Genomic DNA, 22,489 nt, shown 5'->3' on the forward strand with positions numbered 1-22,489 from the left:
GTCTGCTCTTCCTAATTGGTTCCACCTGCACCTCATTAGTCCTGTGTGTGTGCGCAGAGTCTCGTCCCCTCCCTCAGTTTGTATGTTGACTAACTTCAGGTCCCAGGTCATTGCTGCCAGAGTTTTGGTTTCTTTTTGGATTCTCTATCATTTTTTACCCTCTCAGGCTCAAATTAAACTTTTTGTTGCTAATGCACAACCAAGTCCTGCAGTGGTACTTCTGAGTAAAAAACACTCATAAAATATGTATGTGGGGTAAGCAGGTTGTTAGTTTTGAACTGTTGCAAATCGGCAACGCCTGCCTTGAGAGGGTTAACAGGACTTTCTCTTTGTTCTCTGCAGCACCTTTTGTTGTTCTCTTCCATGTGAGTTATTTCTTCTTCTTTTTGGTTGTTATATTGACCACTCAGCTTTTTTTTGCCTGTCTGTGCTTGTTTTTCATTTTTGAACTCCTAGTACTTGACAGTAAACCTGAAAGCTGTTGCTGACTTACAGTAATAAATCAAATAGCCATACTTACTGAGATGATGGCAGCCAGAGTCTCTATGGCACCTGTGCTCAGTGTGACGTAGGGAAGTATGCTCTCAGTAAAGCCTGCTTCACGAAGAATCCCATTGGTATAATACCAGATCTAAAAAAATTAAAAAGTACCATTGGTCTTGGTTTTCACAACAACATACTCATTTATATATATCTTTACACAAAACTCAGCAATCCTGTTCGCTTCAGAGCTGACACACAAATTTTAACAATGTCACTAAAGTTGGCCTACATTCTCATCACATTTAGAATGAGATGAATTGACATTAAAATGCAACAAGCTTAACACCTGCACTAATATTGTTAAAAACACAAAGAAAGACATTAAAACCTTTGAACGTGTTTTACAGAAGGCTGAATAAGTGCGAACAAACGGAAGCAAAGTGAGAAAATACAATCTAGAGTTTTAAAAACTGCCAGTGTTTTTGCATTTGTGTGTGAATGTGTGTGTGAATGGTAAATGGCCTGTATTTGTATAGCGCTTTACTAGTCCCTAAGGACCCCAAAGCGCTTTACACATCCAGTCATCCACACATTCACACACTGGTGATGGCAAGCTACATTGTAGCCACAGCCACCCTGGGGCGCACTGACAGAGGCGAGGCTGCCGGACATTGGCGCCACCGGGCCCTCTAACCACCACCAGTAGGCAACGGGTGAAGTGTCTTGCCCAAGGACACAACGACCGAGACTGTCCAAGCTGGGGCTCGAACCGGTAACCTTCTGATTACAAGGCAAACTCCCAACTCTTGAGCCACGATCACCCCGATATAAGCTGCAGGAAGCTGAACACAGCTTCAACCGTCTGTTGAAAAATAGTAACGCAACTGACTTCAGACTCCCAACTCTTGAGCGATCGTGACTCAAGAGTTGGGAGTCTGAAGTCAATTTTAAAGTAAGTTTTTCTCAGTCTGCTGTAATTAGCAGCAACTTTCCTCCAGGTGAAGGACTATTCTTGGCATTTATAAAGCCAGCTCAGAGACATACCAATCATTGACACTCGAGTGCAGTGCAGCACAGCAGGTGAAGGATGGCTAAGCATCTTAGTCTGAACAAAGTGCACAAAATATAGTGACTCACAGCGATTCTCCACAGCCACTGGGTCTCCTGCACAGCGCTGTACATAAACCTAGAGTCACTTTAATTAGGTTAACGGTGCACAAGCGCTCTTGTTTTTTTCTGTATTTACACTTGAACCTTCTCTTTAAACTTTTATAACAAAATGCAGTTCAAGAACTATGTAATTAAGCAAAGGACAGATTTAAAACTTGATTTAAAAAAGAAAAAAAATACTTGACTTCAAAAGTGATGAAACATACAAGGATCACACTTGTGAAAGCACAGGTACAGACCTCAGTGGGTTAAGTGGTGGAGTTGTTACCAAACCAGACACACATAATGGTTAAATAACAAGGTAAGGTAACAAAATTTTACTGGTACACTTTGGTCGCGTTGTCGCCTTGCACGCTAGGAATGTAGGGCAAATCAGTACAAAGTTGTGATTGATTGTCTTTTATTCTACCGTGATGGGTGGGTCATCTCTTCCAAGATGACACTGACCCATTTTTGGACTGATGTGTTAAACAGAACTTTCTCCAATGTGATCAAAAGCCCTCGTGAGGCAGTATGTCACTTAAAGAAAGCAGTTCCATCCCTCAAATAGAAATCACGAAGCCTTTTTCTCATGCGGCAATTGGTGGTCGAACACTTTACTCGTGCATTTTCTGTTCCTTTTTTTTGTCTTTAATTCGTCATCAGTGTTTACTGCAATATTCTCTAGCCCAAGCCGAAATCATAAAAATCAGAAAACAGCATAATCGACTGGGAATGTACTCCAGAGTGCCAGAATAGAGCAGAATGACAAGTTCTCCTGTTGAAGTATCTCCAGTAGAAGAGGTAACACTTATCACCTTCCTGCCTGGGGAAGGACCAAGGCTCCAAACTTATTAACAAGGTCTAGGTGTAACTCTAAGAGTGCCAGATCATCTTTAAAGATATATTGAATGTTTGCTTTCAGAATGGTGTTGGGGTGGGGTCCTTATAATGAAATATTTACACAGAGCTTGCATTATTGATTTGGTGCATCTGAATCTATTTAAATGAATAATAAATGATCTATAAATACAGTCAAATGCACTGTGAAATAGCATAAAGGGAGCTGATTCCACTCAAAACCTGAGAAAGGTAAGTTAAATCAAAAACTTACTGCATTGAGGCCACAGAGCTGATAGCAGGCCATGGTGATGATGACAGTTATGAGCTGCCAGCGAACAGCTGGGCTCTTCAGCAGCTGTAACACAGAGACGGTGTGTAGTTTGTCCTGAGCTCGAGCCTCCATGTGGACCTCTTCCAGCTCCTGGGAAACATCCTTCTTTCCCAAAAACCTCTGAAAGGCTTACGCACAAACATTCACACATACAAGCGCAGCAGCGTTAAAAATATCGACAGTGCCATAACCCTCAATAACAACCATCACGCTGAGATCAAAGGACCTAACGATTTGTTCCACGGGCAAATGAGAACATATTGCTGTAAATGGAGCAGTGAAACTTTGAAAATGCAAAATTTCTATTGGTTTATCAACGGTACTTAAAAGTGAAGTAAACTGAGCCCCACACTTTTGTTATTAACAGGCTGCATTTCAACCCTGACATTATGTCCAGCCTTTTGGCTCTTTTTACCAACATAATGTGAGCAGGTAGAAGTGTGAGCTGTCACACGGCTTAACAACAACAAACAGCATTGAGAGCGCACACCTCCACCAAGGCAGCTCCTTCTCTGGGTAGTATTTACCTTTAAAGGGAATCACATTGTATTTTGTAAACATTATGTAGGAGTAGGTAATGTGTAATAGGTATTGATTGGTAAATGGTAAATGGCCTGTATTTATATAGCGCTTTTTACTAGTCCCTAAGGACCCCAAAGCACTTTACATATCCAGTCATGCACTCATTCACACACACATTCATACACTGGTGATGGCAAGCTACATTGTAGCCACAGCCACCAGGGGTGCACTGACAGAGGCGATTCATAGATAACAGGAGATGAATAACTTTAGCCTATTATATGATATTTATTATATTATATGATATTATACTACGGTATTTCTGTATCTAGACAGCTCATTCTCTTTCACTCGACAATGCTTTCTTCAAAGATATAACATGCGAAATGCAAACGTAAGGTCAAAGGTCAAATGTAACATTATTTGGATGCAAACTATGAGGCATTTACCCGAAAAGGTTGATTCTGTTCATCTGGACATAGTGTTTTGAATGGGAGAAACGTTTCGTCACTCATCCAATTGACTTCTTCAGTCTCAGCTGACTGCAGGTTTCCCCAACCTTATAAACAGTACAGAGAACTGACCTCACAGCCCAGTGTTCATCCAGTGGGCTGGTTTCAGTTATTATGCAAATGTACTGTTTACAAGGTGACAAAAGATGAAACGTGTCTCCCATTGAAAACGCTACATCCAAATGAACAGAATCAACCTTTTGGGATTTACGTACCTGGATGATTGAGCATGTATCCAGATATGTGGCATTTAGAATCTCCACATACTTGTAATAATACCTAATAAACCTAAATGTCACCAATACAGTAGAATTAGAATTTTTTCACCACAAAATTCTAAAAGTCAACAATAATTATTGTTGACTCATGTGACAACTTCAATTCTTCCCATAGAGAATGATAGTTGCGTCACATTTCTATGGCTTGAATCAATTGAAAATCACAGGTTAAGTAACTATGTTAATAGATATGTCGTTCTCTTTTTGCTGAAGGTACAAGCAGGTTTACATAAACTCATTTGCCTTTCTTTGCCATTAAATTATACAGCCATGGTGACAACAAATCATTTTCAATTTCCTGCCATTCCTTTTAGCTCCTGTGACCAGCATCTTCTTCATAACAATGGTGGACGGGTCTCATGGGTGTGGCAGTAATTAGATTTGGAAGCTAAAATAATTAAAACTGGCCACAACAACACAAACCTATGGAGCTGTTACATTACAGGACAGAGTCCCGTGTGTCATTTTTCAGTTTTTTTAATGATTGGTCCCTGTTTTATTTACACTCAACAAAAATATAAACGCAACACCTTTGTTACTGCTCCCATTCCCCATGGGATGGACGTAGAGACCTAAAATTCATTCCAGATACACAATATAACCATCCCTCCCAAACAGTGGTCACAAATCAGTCCAAATGTGTGGTAGTGGGCACATCTGCCATATTGAGATAATCCATCCCACCTCACAGGTGTGCCACATCAGGATGCTGATCTGACATCATGAGTAGTGCACAGGTGTACCTCAGACTGCCCACAACAAAAGGCCACCCTGGAATGTGCAGTTTTTTGCGCTATTGGGGGTCTGGGGACCCAGAACCGGTCAGTATCTGGTGCGACCACCATTTGCCTCATGCAGTGCAACACATCGTCGCATGGAGTCTATCAGATTGTCAATTGTGGCCTGTGGAATGTTGGTCCACTCCACTTCAATGGCTGTGCGAGGTTGTTGGATAATCGTGGGAACTGGTACACGCTGTCGTATACGCCGGTCAAGCACATCCCGAACATGCTCAATGGGTGACATGTCCGGTGAGTATGCTGGCCATGCAAGAACTGGGACATTCTCAGCTGCCATCTGCCCTGAACAATGTGAACCATGATTCATCCGTGAAGCGCACACCTCTCCAACGTGCCAGACGCCATCGAATGTGAGCATTTGCCCACACAAGTCTGTTACGGCGACGAGCTGGAGTCAGGTCAAGACCCCGATGAGGACGACGGGCATGCAGTTGAGCGTCCCTGAGACGGTTTCTGACAGTTTGTGCAGAAATTGTTTGGTTGTGCAAACCAATTGTTCCAGCAGCTGTCTGGGTGGCTGGTCTCAGACGATCTTGGAGGTGAACCTGCTGGATGTGGAGGTCCTGGGCTGGTGTGGTTACACGAGGTCTGCGGTTGTGAGGCCGGTTGGATGTGCTGCCATATTCTCTGAAACGCCTGTGGAGACGGCTTATGGTTGAGAAATGAACATTCAATGCACGGGCGACAGATCTGGTTGACATTCCTGCTGTCAGCATGCCAATTGCACGCTCCCTCATTGCTTGTGGCATCTGTGGCATTTTGCTGTGAGACAAAACTGCACATTCCAGGGTGGCCTTTTGTTGTGGGCAGTCTGAGGTACACCTGTGCACTACTCATGATGTCAGATCAGCATCCTGATGTGGCACACCTGTGAGGTGGGATGGATTATCTCAATATAGCAGATGTGCCCACTACCACACATTTGGACTGATTTGTGACCACTGTTTGGGAGGGATGGTTATATTGTGTATCTGGAATGAATTTTAGGTCTCTACGTCCATCCCATGGGGAATGGGAGCAGTAACAAAGGTGTTGCGTTTATATTTTTGTTGAGTGTATATATTGTGAAAAAAATGTAATACAAAATATAATATTTGAAAAACTGACTTGGATAACAGCATGAAGAAAATGCATTCAAGATGGAAAACATATTTTGCTTGTTTAAAATCTAAAGATTTGTTATATCTACAGGCCACATTTTCCCTGTTTCAATGCTTTTTCTGGGATACATAATTCATCAGCATAATAATACACTCTGCTGCAATGCAGATGACTCTCAGACCTCTTTGTTTGTTGGCTTTAGTGATTTAAGTATCTATCACATTATTTTGACCTCTGCTGAATGTGAAATAGGTGAGATTTTCTTTTTAATTGCCACAAATAGATTTTAGAAACACATATCATCTGTGACTAGATGTCGATGTCCTACGTACTGCCTAACAAGTTTATGCATTTGTTATATAATATCGACCCAATACAAGACAGATTATTTACATTTAAGTAAGTTTAATGTCTTTTCTTTGTGTCAGAATGAAGCAGAAATCACCACACCTTTTTTATTCAAGGCGAGACGACTGCTAACCGTTTTCTGTTATTTTTAGCTCGGCCATTTGAAGGTTGTTTGAACTCGTGCCTTCTTGGATGCAATAGATGGCAAAGAATAAGTGGATGGAAAGACTCTTTTCTCACTTTGAGCCCTTCTCTTGTGAAGGTTAATCCCTGGAGTTGAGGGCAGGTCAACTAGGCACGAGTTTAGGACACAGTCCACGGGAGCAAATCTCTACAGTCAAGGACTAAAAGCAGGTCATTAGGATGTGGAAATGAAATGACACGCGGTGCAGACGCTGCCCACACAAGATGGAGTCGGCCAGTGTCACAGTAAAGGCTGGGCCATGATTTCTGAGGCAGGAAAGGGGAAGCATTTAAAGTAAAAATACGTGTATCTCTGCTAAACCAAATAATCAAGCAAAAGAAGGCCAGTTAGGATTTTGATACTGATATAATAAAGAGAAAAGGGTGAGAGGGAAAAAAGAGAGAGGACATTCTGTGCAGAATACAGATATATGAAACTCCAGTGAGAAATTATGATACTAAAACATAGCATAATATACTTAACTCACCTATCGACAGCCCAGTTGACAGCTAAATATAAAAAGATATTCCCAGCAGTTTACATGGAAGCCCAAAATCTAAAATCCATTAACTACAATGGTGTGATCTCTGAAACAAAGTTTAGAAAGGGAGAGAAAAGAACCAACAAGCTGAAATGATCAGTGTTATCAACCTAACTTCATGTAATTCTAATATAGATAGAGCATTAAACACCACTCGCTGCTATCCGAGTAGGTGTGACTTGATATCGATATCTGTTGGAGTAAGGTGAGTTGTTCAACAGTGTCACTGTCCCCATGCAGCCATCCTGTGTTACTGAGAACTGCAGGGCTCCACTCTGTGTCACTGTTGTGACCAAAGACTCACAGTGCCACAAGGTGGAGGGATGTGGTGCAACAAAGGAGCTTTAAAGAACCATGATGGGCTTGTCGGTTCTGCAGTTTTACACTGGCAATAAAATCGTCATGGAGACAAGTGTGAAACAGAATATTTAAAGTTAGTCTCAAGGTGAAGTAAAATGTTGTGTGTGTTAGGATACAGCTGCCAGAATTTAAAGGTTGATGCTGCTGTATTCTGTGTCTCTGCCTGTTGTCAACATCCATTCTCTTCCACTTATCCAAATCAGGGTCACAGGGGAGCTGGAGCCTCTCCCAGCTGTCTTAGGGCAAGTGGCAAGGTACACCCTGGACAGGTCACCAATCTGTCACACGGCTAACACATAGAGACAGGGAACCATTTAGAATCATCATCTTTGGACTTTGGGAGGAACCCAGAGTACCTGGAGAGAACATGCATACTCGACAGACCCTGGCTGGATGGTGGAACTGACCAACTGACCTTACTGTGAGGCAACCGTACTAACCACTGTTCGACCATGAGGCGACCTACAAAAATGCTTAAAAGAAGCAATGCATAGCTCACCTCTCTGTGATACCTTTAAATTGTAAATTATCTGTGAGTAGAAGTTCTGCAAGCATTGCACTGGTTGCATTTTACTTTACTAAATAAAACAACAACACTCGTCTACGAGGCCCATCAGTTTCCCTAAAAAGTCAGATATTGTAAGTTTTAGTAATATCACTCAGTAACTAAGGAGATCATTCGTTGGGGAAAGCATTGTGTGTTAAATTAAAGTCATATGCCCGTGAAGGGCACTTGTAGAGACAATAAGAAAGCAGGAAGTCTTTACCCAACCCTTCATCGCTTCGTCAGTTATTTAATGTTAGTATTGTAACATTCACAAGAACCAGACGGTTGGGTCTCAGTTTGTCCGTTTATTCGGCACATAAGCAAGCGGGTTGCTAACTCCGGGGAGAGCGCCCTCGTACAGCTCCTCTCTCCAGCCTGGCACACACACACAAAAACAACCAGGTCCCCCCTCCCCTTCCTGTACCACAACCAAACATGAATCTTAAAGGAACAACAACAATGTGCAGAGATCACCAACATGTCACTGTACAATAACACTTAACCATCGTTACACTGCCCCCCCAGCAATAAGTTCCTCGTCCCCGAGGGAACGACACAGTCTCTGAGGCGGGGTGGTAGCCTACGTTCCCTCCTTGACCTCCTGAGCCCCTGAGGTGGACGCGGAGCTTCGGGGCTTTGGGGTGGAGAGTCCGAGGGAGGGGAACGCAGCCCCGGTCGGGGGTCCCTCTGAGCAGGGTCACGGACACTCTGTACACGTCCCTCTGGAAAGGAGGGGAGGGACTACCCTCTGTAGGGGGCCATCCGGTCTCTGTGCAGCGCTACTATCCTCCCCCTAGGAGGCAACTGCACCCTGTAAACAACCTCCCCTACTCGCTCTAGGACGCTGCAAGGCCCCACCCAGCTGCTATCCAGTTTAGGACACCGTCCCTTCTTCCTCTTTGGGCTGTAGACCCACACCAGCTCCCCAGCATGGAAGTGCCTCCCCTTAGTGGTGATGTCGTAATTCCTCTTTTGGCGCAGGCCTGCCTTCGCCAGCTGCTCTCGGGCGTAGGAATGTGCAGAATCCAGCCGGTCCTGCAGCTTCCTTGCGTAGTCCCGGCCCGGTGGTGCCTCTGGTGCGTCCGGGGGCTTCCCAAAAGCCAACTCTGCAGGAGTTCTCAGCTCTCTCCCTAACATGAGCAGGGCAGGCGTACATTGGGTGGAGTCCTGTACTGCCGACCTGTAGGCCATGAGGGTAAGGGGAAGATGGTAATCCCAGTCCCGTTGGTGTTCTGAGGTAAGGATGGCTAGCTGCTGGGCCAGCGTCCTGTTAAACCTTTCCACCAGCCCATCGCTTTGGAGGTGAAGTGGGGTGGTGCGGGTCTTCTTAATCCCAAGGCGTCCACACATGGCAGCAAATACCTTGGACTCAAAGTTACGCCCCTGGTCACTGTGGAGGGTCTCTGCTGTTCCAAAGCGGCTGAACATCCCCTCCACTAATACATCAGCGACAGTCTCAGCCTCCTGATCTGGGATGGCGTATGCTTCCGGCCACTTGGTAAAATAGTCCATTGCCACAAGAACATAGCGGTTTCCTCTGTCTGTGCGAGGAAATGGGCCCATGACGTCCACAGCTACTCGCTCCATTGGGGCTCCTGCTGGTTGCTGCTGAAGCTGAGCCCGGGACTGGTCCTGTGGCCCTTTGTGTGAGGAACATGCATCACAGCTGCGGCAAAAGTCCTCCACGTCCCTCCGCTGTTGACCCCAGTAATAGCCCTGGCGGAGGCGGCGGAGAGTCTTGGAGACCCCAAAGTGGCCGGAGCCAGTGCTCCCATGGCAGGCTCCCAGCACAGCTGACCTCAGCGACCTTGGCACCACAACCTGCCACCTCTCCTCCCCCGTGGCAGGATCCTTCCAGGCATGCTCCAACACCCCCTCCTTCAGCCTGAGAGCTGCAAACTTGGCCCATAGCCCCCTGGTACAGATGGAAAACCCAGTGACCTCATCCCAAAGGGGTTGCTCCCCCTTCTCCAGCCACTGCAGGACCGGCAGCAGGTCCGTGTCTTGTTCCTGCCGTGCCCTCCACTCCGCTGCATCCACCACCAGAAGAGCCCTGCAGGCGAGCTGTGCTGCTCCGTCTATTGTCGTGAGTTCCCGCTCTATTTCCTCTCGCTTCTCACAGTAACGGCAGCCAGCTGCAGCACATGGGCAGCGAGAGAGGGCGTCTGCGTTAGAATGGTGCGTCCCTGCTCTGTGCTCCACAGTGAAATTGAAGGCTTGGAGCTCCTCCAGCCAGCGAGCCACCTGTCCCTCTGGCTCCCTGAAAGACATCAGCCACTGAAGGGCAGCATGATCAGTTCTGATAACAAATGCTGTGCCGCACAGGTAGTACTTAAAGTGTCTCACCCCCGCCACCACAGCCAACAGCTCTCGTCGTGTGACACAGTAGCGCTGCTCACTCCTGTTCAGGACCCGGCTGAAGTACGCCACCACCTTCTCCCCTTCCGGCCCAACCTGCGACAACACCGCTCCCAGCCCCACATTACTTGCGTCAGTGTCCAGGACAAAAGGCAGGGCGGGGTCAGGGGGGGCAAGGACTGGGGACTCTGTCAGCGATCTGCGGAGGGTGTCGAACGCCTGCTGACAGTCCTGGGTCCAGATGAAGTCACGGTCCTTCTGCAGCAGGTGGAAGAGTGGTGCGGCTATGGAGGAAAAGCCCTTCACAAACCTCCTGTAATAAGACGCCAGTCCTAGGAAGCTTTTGAGCTGTTTCTGGTCTGCTGGTGTGGGCCACTCGGTAATGGTGTGAATTTTTTCCTCCAACGTGCTGATGCCCTCACGACCCAGCTTGTGGCCCAGAAACTCCACCTCCCTCCTCATGAAGTGGCACTTGTCGGGGTGCAGCTTCAGGCCTGCAGCCGCCACCCTCTCCAACACTTGTCTCAGGGCATCCAGGGCAGCATCAAAGGAGCTCCCGTGCACTAGAAGGTCATCCAGGTAAACCAGACACCGTTGCCGTGGGACGCCAGCCAGCACACTGTCCATAAGCCTCTCGAAGGTCGCAGGAGCGTTGCAAAGACCAAAGCTCAGGACTTTGAACTGCCATAGTCCCCTGTTAGTGCAGAAGGCTGTCTTCGGTCTGGATTCCGGGGACAGTGGCACCTGCCAGTAGCCACTCCGCAGGTCCAGGGTGGAGAACCAGGAGGACCCGGCTACTAAGTCGAGAGACTCATCAATCCTGGGAAGGGGGTAAGAGTCCTTCTTCGTCACTTTGTTGAGTGGTCTGTAGTCCACACAGAAACGCATCCTAGGACTTTTTTTCTTAGGCACCATCACCACCGCGGAGGCCCACGGGCTATCAGATGGCTCTATGATGCCCGCCTTCATCATTTCACACAACTCTCTGTCCGCAGCCTCCTGATGAGCCAGGGGCAGGTGGCGTGGGCGCACTTTAATAGGCTGGGCATCCCCGGTCTCAATGACGTGCTCTACCAAGTGTGTCAAGCCAACATCACTTTCTTTCAGGGCAAAAATGTCACTAAACTCTTTTAGTACCTGCCATAGACTCTCTTGCTGCTGTGGAGTCAGCCCCTCACAGTTCTTTGACCAGATACTCCTCACTGCTAAGAGCCTCTCCTCCTCCTCCGCTTGCTGTTCTGCTGGCGGGTCTGCAGGGGTCTCTGCGGTGGAGGTGGACGCCGCGGCAGATGCTGTGCAGACCGGGGGAGGAATAAGCGGCACCTTCTTCCCATCAGGGATTACGAGGAAGCCTTTGCCTAAGTCCAGTACACCGCCAATGGCTCGTAAAAAATCCAGCCCAAGGATGCAGGCGTCCTGCACGTCAGCCACCCAGGCAGCATAAGACACACCGAGGTCCCCCACCTTGAACTGGAACACTCCCCTCCCTCTCATTGGGGCCAGATCACCGGTCACAGTCTTAAGTTGCACATTAGTCGGTTGCACAGCAGCTCCGGTTGGGACAATATCGGGTCGGACCAGCGTTGCATTGGACCCCGTGTCCAGCAGGGCCGTACAGGACACCCCCGCGATCGTCACTGGAACATGGCAAAAGCCGCCAACCTGGGTCCATCCCACAGCGATGGCCGCACCGGGTGGAGGTGGTGGTGGCGTGGGGATGTCGTTCTCCCAGGCCCGTGTACTCCCGCCTACACGGGCCCGTGGGCGTTTCCCTGAGCCGCTGCAAGCTTGGGGCACTGCCTGATGAGGTGTCCGGGTTGTCCACATCCCCAGCAGCTCTGTGGTCGGCGGTGTGGGCCAGCCCGAGGGGAAGGCGACTGCAGCGAAGCCGCCTGCACCAAACTGCACAAGCCCGCTGGCGTCTCCATCTGTTCCACAGGTGCTGACACAGCCCTCACCACGTGTGCGTCATCAGCGCCCCCAGAGGATCCTGCAAGCATCTCCCTCTCCAACGCTAGCTCCAGGGCTGCACTGAGTGTGGCCGGCCGAGCAAGCTGAGTTTGCATGCGGAGCTCTTTAGGGCTCAGGGCCTGCAGGAACTGGTCCCGAGCTAACTCCGCTTGCACTGATGGTGGCATGCTGTCATACGCCCTCCGGCAAAGGCACTCTATTTCATGGGCCAAAATGCGGAGGGGCTCGCCTGGCAATCTGCGTCTGTTGTGGAACTCCGACCTCAGCAGCACTGGTTGGTTATACTGCCCGAAGCGCCTCTGAAGTGCTCCGACCAGAGCATTATAATCTCCCCTCTGCTCCTCGGTCAGCAGCAGCAGGCATGCAGCTGCATCCTCACACAGGCACAAAGCCAATTGGAGAGCTTTATGTTCCTCAGACCAGCCAGCTGCGACAGCTAACAGCTCGAACTGTGCGATAAACACTTCCCATGGCGTCTTGCCGCTGAACTTAGGCGTTTTTATATTCGCTGCAGCTTGCTGGGCGCCGCCATGTTTGTTTACATCACGTGACGGCGCACCAAGCGAGGTCGACTCCTTCCCGCCGGAATCGCGGCCGCTGTGCGAACAGTTCCCGAGCCGAGTCAAACCTGGAGAAAATCCAGCCTCGGCAGACAGCCGCAGCGCCGTTTCCCTCACTCCATGGGCGGGCGAGCGCGGACGAACGTCCCTCTCCTCCGTCTCCTTCTTAATTTTGCCCGGCAACATCCTCGTCTCGTAACGGCAAGCGTCGCCAGCAACAGGGTGTCGGGCGTTCTGGGGTTCTTTTTTCTTTCTTCACTTCTGACACCAATGTAACATTCACAAGAACCAGACGGTTGGGTCTCAGTTTGTCCGTTTATTCGGCACATAAGCAAGCGGGTTGCTAACTCCGGGGAGAGCGCCCTCGTACAGCTCCTCTCTCCAGCCTGGCACACACACACAAAAACAACCAGGTCCCCCCTCCCCTTCCTGTACCACAACCAAACATGAATCTTAAAGGAACAACAACAGTGTGCAGAGATCACCAACATGTCACTGTACAATAACACTTAACCATCGTTACAGTATGAAAAAGCTGCTTCCGGCTTCACCCTTGCCACAAGGGGTGATGACAGCCGGTAGGGCTTGCACTAGTTGTTATGCACTAGCTGCTCTTCCTGAAAAAGCCCTAAAGAGGATTTGAGTCTCCAGCTGGGATTAAAACCAGCAACCCTTTCCTTGCCAAGCAAATGTGTTAACCACTACACCACTGGAGGCACACTGTTTTAATCCAATTGTAATAAAAAGTAAGACAGAATTATATAAATAAAAGATTTAGAAACTTTAAATTTATAACATCATGCTTTTCTGCAGTTGGTTTCTGGACTTGTTCAACTATCTTTTTGTCTTTTTTGTAAGATAAAAGCAACAAAAACACATTTCTTTGGTTCTAACTTGCTGGAAGTACTCAAGGTAGGAATTTATTACACAAAGGAAGCAGCAACAAAAGACAGATGGCAAAACCAGAGCTAAACAAACAGTGTTCCATCATGAGAGGTAAGAGTACTCTCCTTGAATTTTCACTTAAAGTGTGCAGAAAAAAGACATCGCAGAACTAGAATGTGTTTTCAAAGAAGCCCATAAGACCAACCAATTATTATTATCACTACTATTTGGTAACATGTCTATTGCTGCATAATAAATCTGTTTATTCCATTTAATTGTATTTTTGATCATTAATTTTCTCATGTGACACCATCATCATAAATACTGCTTTGTCCTCTGAGACCTTCATGCACAACATGTTCAAAAGAATCAAAGATCATGTTCAATTTTACAAAGAATAAACTGTAAGCCACCAAACCTTCAGAGATTACCAATCTATAATGTATGGACGCGGGCATGAAACAGCTCAAACCACCCCAGAGACCAAATTCATTAAAGTTTTGTTTGAAATTATATTTTTCTTTATACTTCATTAACACATGTAGTTTGAGCTACGTATGCCTTTAATCCATGCTGTGCCTTTTCATGTCACAGCATTTATATCATATTCTTTTTTTGAAGCTTGAAATATTTGTAATAGTTATGAAAACTTTTTATAATTTTGCACCTGTAACCTTTTACTATGGCCAATGTATAGGTAAGGTACAACAAAACAAATTGTTGGAAAAGGTTGTGGTCAGTGAGAATAAATTATTGTTTGAGTAAGGTCTAAGGGGAAATGTAACACAACTGTGCAAAGATTGCTGCAATAAATAATGTATGTATTTCTCATGCTTCATAAAAAGCAGCTGATTTTTGCCTTTTTTTCTGATATTTACTGCCTTTCGCAGCTGTGCAATCGGAATACCAAAAAAGTAAAAAATAGGTGATTTGAAAACATTTTCAAAAACAGAATACTAAAAAGACATGATTAAAAAGTAATGAATAATTTTCATTTGCATTTGTTTCAAATGAAACATTTCTGTGAAAATGTAGCTGCAAATTAAAGGTTAAGGGTCTACGCAGTTTCAAAACAGAGTTTTAATGGATAAAACTCTTAACTGGGACATAACATTCAAGAGCAACTTTTTATTTCCCCTATTGTGTCATAAGAGCCAAATAAATATGCGAAAGACCATCTCCTCATTTCTTTCCTTTGTTTGAGGTCAGAAAGATGAAGATGTGCTGTGATTTTAAGTATCTCTCTGCCTCTCTGGCAGCTGCAGCTTACTGTGGTTTAAAGGCACTGAATCAGTGCATTTGAAACAGAATATTAAAAAAAACAAAAGATTGTACAAGACATTTATACCTCCAATCAATGATTTGTGAGGTATCAAAGAAAAAGATTTGTAAAATAGAAAACCAGAATTTTAATTGAGTAACTAAGGAACTGAATTACTCAATTAAAAGAGGATGGACTTTCAGGAGAGGAATGCTCTCCCATTCTTGTGTAATATGGGATTCTAGATGCTCAGTAGTCTTGGGCCTTCTTTGTCAGATTTTCCATTTTGTGGCAACAAATGTTTTCGACTGGTGAAATGTCTGGACTGCAGGTTAGTTCAGTGCAAAGCCATGCTGTTTGTAGTTTTACATTGTCTTGCAGAAATATGCAGTATCTAGATATACATGCTATCTATGCACAGGCACGAGTGCACCCATATACCATCAGAGATGCAGGCTTTTGAACTCTTGGACAATTTTTCTCCTCGGTAGTCCAGAGGTGTGGTGTTCATGTTTTCCAAAACCAATTTAAAATGTTGATGTGTTTAAACACAGAACAGTTTTACACTTTGCCTCAATCCAATTTAAATGAGCTTTGGCCCATGGTGTGGGAGTTTGGTTATTTTGAGTTTTCTGGTTGTTAAGATTTTTTTTAGTTTGCCTCTCATTGTTATCCTATCCTCTTGCCCTTCAGTTTTTATTACTATTGAGGGTTGAGTTTTGTTGTTTCTGTTATTCTTTCATTTTGATTGCTGTGAGAGTTGTTATTCTGTTTTCGGTTCAGTGTACTGTGCCATGATTTTAGTGTATGTATCACTCTAGGTTCCTTAGTGTTTTCTTGTTAAGTCCCTGTCTATTTGTGTTTTCCAGTGGAGTTACTTACTTACCTATTTTATTTTGTAATTCCCAGTTGCCTGTGGTTTGTATTTTGTTTTACTTCCTTTGAATCACTGGGCTTAATTAGTTTCAGTTTCCTTGTTCCGCTCCTGTTTCCTCTTCCCTTGATTAAACCTCAGTGTCTTTGTGTGTATATGAAGTCCCAGTCTCCATTTTCCTTTTGTCAGACTGCCTGTATACACGCCCTGTTATACTGGACTCACTTCAATGGTTATTATTAAAGAAGCACTTTATTTGACACCTTTCCTGCCCTCTGAGTCTGTGTTTGGGTGCTTGTTCCTCATCACATGACAGGATCATGTTCATAATGTGGCTTTGTTCTTCCTGATAGAGCTTTACCCTGCTATTGTAGATGACATGGTGAACTGTGGTTACAGACATTGGTTCCTGGAAGTATTTCTGAGCCCATTACAGAATCATGCCTGTTCTTAATGCAGCGCTGCCTGAGGCCGTGAAATTCACAGCTCTTCAGTCTTGTCCTTTGTGTACGTCTCTCAAGTCCTGGAATCTTTTGATGATATGTACTGTAGATGACTAAATATTCAAAGTATCCATGATTTTAAGGAATATTATTGTCAGGGGCTGAATTTTTGATCTAACATTTTGAGTTTATTTTGTATTCTTGATTTTCTTATGTTAGACTGCAATAATGTTAACTTCTTGTGTTATTATTCAGTTAGGGTTTAGTTGAGTTTTTTTCTAGCTTTTCTTTTTTCTTATGTTTCATCCATGTCTCCATGTTTATGAGTCGTTTCCTGTCTTCTGTGTACATCTGTCTTGTCCTCTATGTTTAACGCTTAGTTATACCCTTGCTTTCATCTCCCTTATCTGTTCCCACGTCTCTCCTTGTGTTCTGTGTCTCCCCAGTCTGTCGTGTGTGCGTGTTTCCATGTTCTATTGTCAAGCTTGTGTTCTCATCTCTACATTCAATTATGTTTCCTGTTTTACTTTGAAGAGACTGGTGTTTCCATTTTCAGTGTGTTTAGTTTTACTTCCCCTGTGGCGTCATGTTCATTCGTGTCAGCTGTGTTTCCCCAGTTGTTTCCACTTCCATCATTACCCTTCTGTGTATTTAAGTCCTCTGTCTTCATCTGTTTACGTTGCGTCAAGTCACAGCAAGTCACAGCTTTTCTTAATACTGTTCAGGTTTATGCTCATGTTTTGATTATTTCTCGTTTACGTTTTGCACATTCCTGTTCAGTTTCATGCCATTGTCTCATGTCATTGTTTTTATAGTTGATCCTAGGATTTTTTCCCAGTTTAGGTTAGTGTAGTTCCTCCCTTGTTTCACCTTGCCTTATTTTTGGTATTCAGCCTAATACAAAGCTTGTTTTTATTACACTTCTTTTCCTTTCTCCCATGTCTGCTAATATTTTTTTTTTGAAATACAAGCTCTCACTATTAAAACATGAAAAAGAAATTAAAAATAAAATATTGGTTTATGAAATTTGCATTTCATTCTGTTTCTATTTCCATTTTATACAGCATCCCAACCTTTTTGGAATTGGTATAGTAACATATGACTGAATATTACAACAGATTTTAGATTTTATGGTTTTTTTAACTGGTTTAGGTCAGTTAAAAAAGGTAACTAAAAGACTTTTCACACTCCCAGCTTTATCACTTATTATATAAGAAAAAAACAGTTATATTAATAATGGCTGCAATAAATTCCAAATGTAGCATGTCAAAATGTCTGCTGTGAAAAAAATAAATAAAAAACAATTATGTGTAGAATTAAAACCACTGAGAGTCACAGTTTATTTAACTCACATTACCAATGCACTTCTTTTTTGAAACTGCTTTACAATCATAAATAAAGATGTGAAGCCATCTCTCAGTCTTTAATTTACTATTTGAAAGCTGTATTTAAGAATATATTTTTACATTTAAAAGTGAAGAATTCAAGAATTCACTCTCTGATTTGGTCCTCTTAAAACCTTGGCCAGTATTAAAAATTGAAGTATTTATATAAAGCAAAACTTTCACTTGTGAAAATTGTGTAGCTAGTCTTCTGTACACTGAAATAGCTGAAAACAGCATAAAACACTCTAAAAGCCACAAATCTCACCAGTGGGAAAGCAATCATGAACTTCTGTTTCACTAAAAAACTATGTCTGGTCCCTGCAGATATACTCCAGTCACCTGAGTGACAGTGACAGTCTTACTTCTTAAGACATTTTTTCTAACTCTAAAAGAGTGGTAATGTGTAGTAGTTGTTGTAAAGAGCAACAGCAGAGTTTTCAAACATAATAACCACAATGAGACACCAAAGCCTCTTGTGTCAGCCGGACTGCATTTTGCAGATGTTCTTAAGTGTTGTTTATGGAATACCTTTTTCCGCTCCAGCCTCATCCCTCCTCTCCATCAGCAGGTAGCGAGGACTCTCAGGGAGGAAGGGCAGCACACACAGCTGCAGCATTGCGGGCAACGCAAGGAAGGAAAACAGGTAAATCCAGGTGGACTCCTGCAGTCAAAACATCAACAAAAGAACTGCATCAAAGGTTCAGACATGGAACGGCTACACCATATTAAACAGCGATAAAACAGATGTATATCACAGCTGTTACAACACGTTCCACTGAATGGGTGGATGCATTTGGATTTTTTTAAAAGAATTTCTGCAAGATGATGAGGTTACTATTTATGTTATGTGACTATAACATCATTGGCTACTGTGCTAGCAAATACTGAGTAGGTTTAGTCAAGAATGTGAGGGTTTAGTAAAGCGATGCATTCTTTCTTGCATATATTTACTTAAAGCAGAAGGGGAATCTTTATATGGGCTGAAGGCCGTCTGCTGCTCTCATTAAATGTGAAGAGCATTTCAAATGTCAAGCAATGGTAATGAATATGGTAAAGTTTCTAAAACCTAATTTAGGAAAAAGAAAAGTTACAACACTGGATAAAAACAGGATGCAGGCATTTAACTAAATATGTGCTCAGATTTAATTTGATGGAATGGACTGCAACAAAAAAAGAGAAAAAAAAAGAAAGAAGAAACTTGACAGGCACCTGTTACCATGGTGTTGCATCACCTCTTAACAACAGGCTGTAAGCATGTGTGAACTCAGGGGGGAAATTGCTGCAGTTATGAAGGCAAATAAAAGGTTTCGCACCTCCTTTATAGGAGTTTTTGTGTCATAATATACTCAATATATTCAGTAGGTCACTTGTGTGGGCACTTTGGGCAGACCAGCTTAACACCTTGCTACAGATTCATACCGCTAAAATGCATGCAGAGTGTATTTTAGTATTATATTGTTGAAATGAGAAAGACTTCTTCTTTAAAAAAAGAAAGAAAGAAAGAAAGAAAGAAAGAAAGAAAGAAAGAAAGAAAGAAAGAAAAACAAGAAAAAGAAAAACAAGACTGAGTGGTTCAAACTAAGTGGTGCACTAAACAACATCAAAACCTGATTTCTAAGACTGCAGACAAGATTTTTCCTTCTCTCTCTATCTCTGTATAAATAAACCCATAAACTTGGGTTCAAGTTAGGCACTATATTTATGTAGATTTTGGGTTATTTTTGGCAGAGTAGTTTAGCTATAAAGTGTGTGCCTAATGCCAAAAAGAGATTTCCACTAAACAATTGTATATTTTTAAATAATCTACAGCCTCAAAGATCATTCAAAACAGGTTTTTGTCCTTGTCCCATGTGATCAGAGATCTCCTCCAGATCCTCTGAATCTTTTAATTAGTTTATGTACTGCAGATGATGAGATCTCCAAATTCTTTGCAACTTTATATTGGGCATTGTTAATCTCAAATAGTTTATCCAGTTGCACATGCAATTTTTCAAAGAGAAGTGAACTCCCTGGCTTTACTTGTAAATGGCTTATCTTCTCCATGAGGCTCTTTTTACATCCAGTAATGTTACTAATTCATTAGCTGTGAGTTGTGCCAGCAAGTGCGTATCAGAATCAGAACACCTTAATAATCCCAAAGGAAATTATGTGGTTACAGTTTAAGCTCAATTATAAATATCCAGAACATTACAGAGGTGAAATATATATGATTGACATTTTACATATCTATATGTATAATGTATATGTGTGTGTATGTGTGTTAAATACAGGGTTTTTATTAAAATTGAAAATTTCATCCAACCAGATAACACAACATGGAAGATAAAATAACAAGGTCTTTTCAGCTGCTTGCGCTTTAAAACATACTTTCATTAAAAGTACCCTTGAAAACAAAATCAAGTGATCCTTGAATGCATCACAACAATCCGAAGTAACCGTGTAGCCTCACCACAATGGACCGATTAAAAGTTATGTAAGTACCAGCATGTGTAAAAGACGAAAGAAGTCATCTTTACTGCAAAGATGAGAGGATGCACAGTCTCATCTCTGTGCAGGGCTGTGCTTCCTGATGTCACTTTAGCAAATGGGAGGACAGTATGTATTCGTATGCACAGAGAAGGAGGTGTCATTTGGACAGAAAATGCTCTGAATTTATGTGAACTAAATCCCCAAAATACTTTCCAGTTTCCAGGGATTAAGTTCACGTAAGAGTTTGTAAAAGGTTTGTTTAATGTTTATTCTTGGTCATCTTCACCAACTGAACAAGCTGTAAACACTGACACATTATTGATATGTCAGACGAGATCGGCTTGTGTTTTTGTTATTCATAACTGACTTTTCTTCTTTTAAGTTTTGAGAGTGCTGGAAATAAAATGAAATTTGTGGGTGAAACACTGATTATTTATGAGTTTTTATATGGTATATGCAGTGATGAAATATGCTGGATATACAAAAATGTTTGGTTGTGCAGCTTTAAATCTAAAATGAATCCAGGCTGGGAGAGTGAATCACTTTGTTATCTTGGGGAAACCGTAGTTGTGTTTCTCAGCGAAGCCCTTCACAGATATTTCTTGGAACATAAAAAAAGAATATATAAGATGTATAGTTTTTTGTCTCTGTCTCTCTGATGCTGAACAGTGGATCATCTTATCCCAGCAGGAGGTGACAGTGGCTGGTGTGGAGCAGGGAAATTATTTTACTGCTATTGTTAAATAATCATCATTATTACCATTGCATTAATAATATAATCTGGAGTTTATATTGCATTCAGGGGTTGAACAGTGTGTGTCTTTCAGAAAGGCTAAAAGTCACAGGCTGACAGGAAACAGGCTTGCAGAGAGTTTGCAGAAGCAGGAAGTTATTTTGAGCAGCGGGCTAAGACGAGGCTTTAACAATGTAACAGATAGCTTTAAGAAGGCCTTAAGATGTTATGCATACAGTTATTATGTTGACCTTGTATTTCAGGTGCAGTTATGACTATTTTATACACAATGCATATCTGTGCTTATTAAAGAGTTGGAGCTCGGTCAATTAATTGGGGGTTGGAAGCTTTGTTCGGCGCGATGTTCGGACAATTTATTGTGCAAGTGACTTGGAGCCATAGAAGGAATTGCAATACATGCTTACAAAACACTTATATATCAGATCATTTTATATTAAGGTTTTAGTAGAGGTTCTTGGTTAAAACATTTATTTAGTAGAAGACATACACATAGTCTCAGTGAGCTTCTGGTCTAGTGAAAGGTCAGAAGTGCAACAGGTGAATTGAGAAAGAGCATTTGAGGGCGAGACACAGAGTTAGTAGGTGAAGAGGTGACACAAAGAGCATGTGAGGTCAACACACACACACACACATGAGTTAGATTTATTTAGAGGAGAGATTAGTCATGTCTCGGTGAAAGAGGAACAATTCACTTTAAGACAAGAACGGAAAGTACCAGCCATGAAAATAGAAGATGATCTTCTGGGTTAAAAGCCATTGTGGTGTTGATCTGATCTATGTATAAAATGTATCTGTGACGCATGAAGGGGCGTCAGTAAATCAAACCCTGATGCTATAAAATATCTGTTCATGCTTTGATTAAGTTGGAGATCACTTGCTGTCGGCGTACAGAGTGTTCTTCCCACACGTGTGTATTCATTAAAATCATTGTTTGACCAAGACCTTCTGGACCATGGGTGGTTTGTACTCTCCTTCCTCAATTTTGAACCTTAACACTGGCTAGATTAAAGCTCTATAGAGTGCTCTCAGAGACAAAGAATCTGTGCTGCAGGCATTGATTTCTGTGATCTGTACTATAAACATCTCATGTTACCTCTGCGTAATCTTCTGATAAGATGTAATAGAAGCTGACTGCACTCACAAAGTGATTATTTCTATTCTAACAAGCTTGTCAAGTGTGATTCAAGAAAGAAAAGAAGAAAAACAAACTTAATTTAATCCTGTGATGACCCCATCTGCCTACTTGTTTAGTCTGTCTTGTTATTTCTTAAAACATCCATAATCCCCCGCTCTTCTTCGCCTATCTCTCGCTAACATGATCTCTTTTCTGTTTTGTCGAAATTATGAGCCAGTTCTTGATCAGAATTTACAAGACTGGCAGCAAGCGACATGTCCCAATCAATCATCTGCAGAGAAATGCCTAACAATCAAGTGGCACAATGCTTATTAGGTATACGCACAGGAAACCATAGTTGACTTGGCAATTGTGACACAGCTGAAGAATGATCATTTGTGGGTTCACACTGAGGC

General features: G+C 43.3%; 1 protein-coding gene across 2 annotated transcripts in view; it reads right to left on the reverse strand.

The window, feature by feature from the left end:
- The window catches only part of slc2a9l2 (solute carrier family 2 member 9, like 2), a 114,071-nt gene that overhangs the window by 51,457 nt on the left and 40,125 nt on the right, over positions 1-22,489 (reverse strand). For both annotated transcript variants that reach the window (XM_004545267.5, XM_004545266.5), the window contains 3 exons: positions 18,265-18,397; positions 2,747-2,934; positions 521-631 (listed from right to left, as the gene is read on the reverse strand). In XM_004545267.5, coding sequence (XP_004545324.3) covers positions 521-631; positions 2,747-2,934; positions 18,265-18,397 — 432 coding nt within the window. The remainder of the gene's footprint in view (positions 1-520; positions 632-2,746; positions 2,935-18,264; positions 18,398-22,489) is intronic.

Source organism: Maylandia zebra, linkage group LG5 (assembly GCF_041146795.1).
Source record: "Maylandia zebra isolate NMK-2024a linkage group LG5, Mzebra_GT3a, whole genome shotgun sequence".
Lineage (NCBI taxonomy): Eukaryota > Metazoa > Chordata > Actinopteri > Cichliformes > Cichlidae > Maylandia > Maylandia zebra.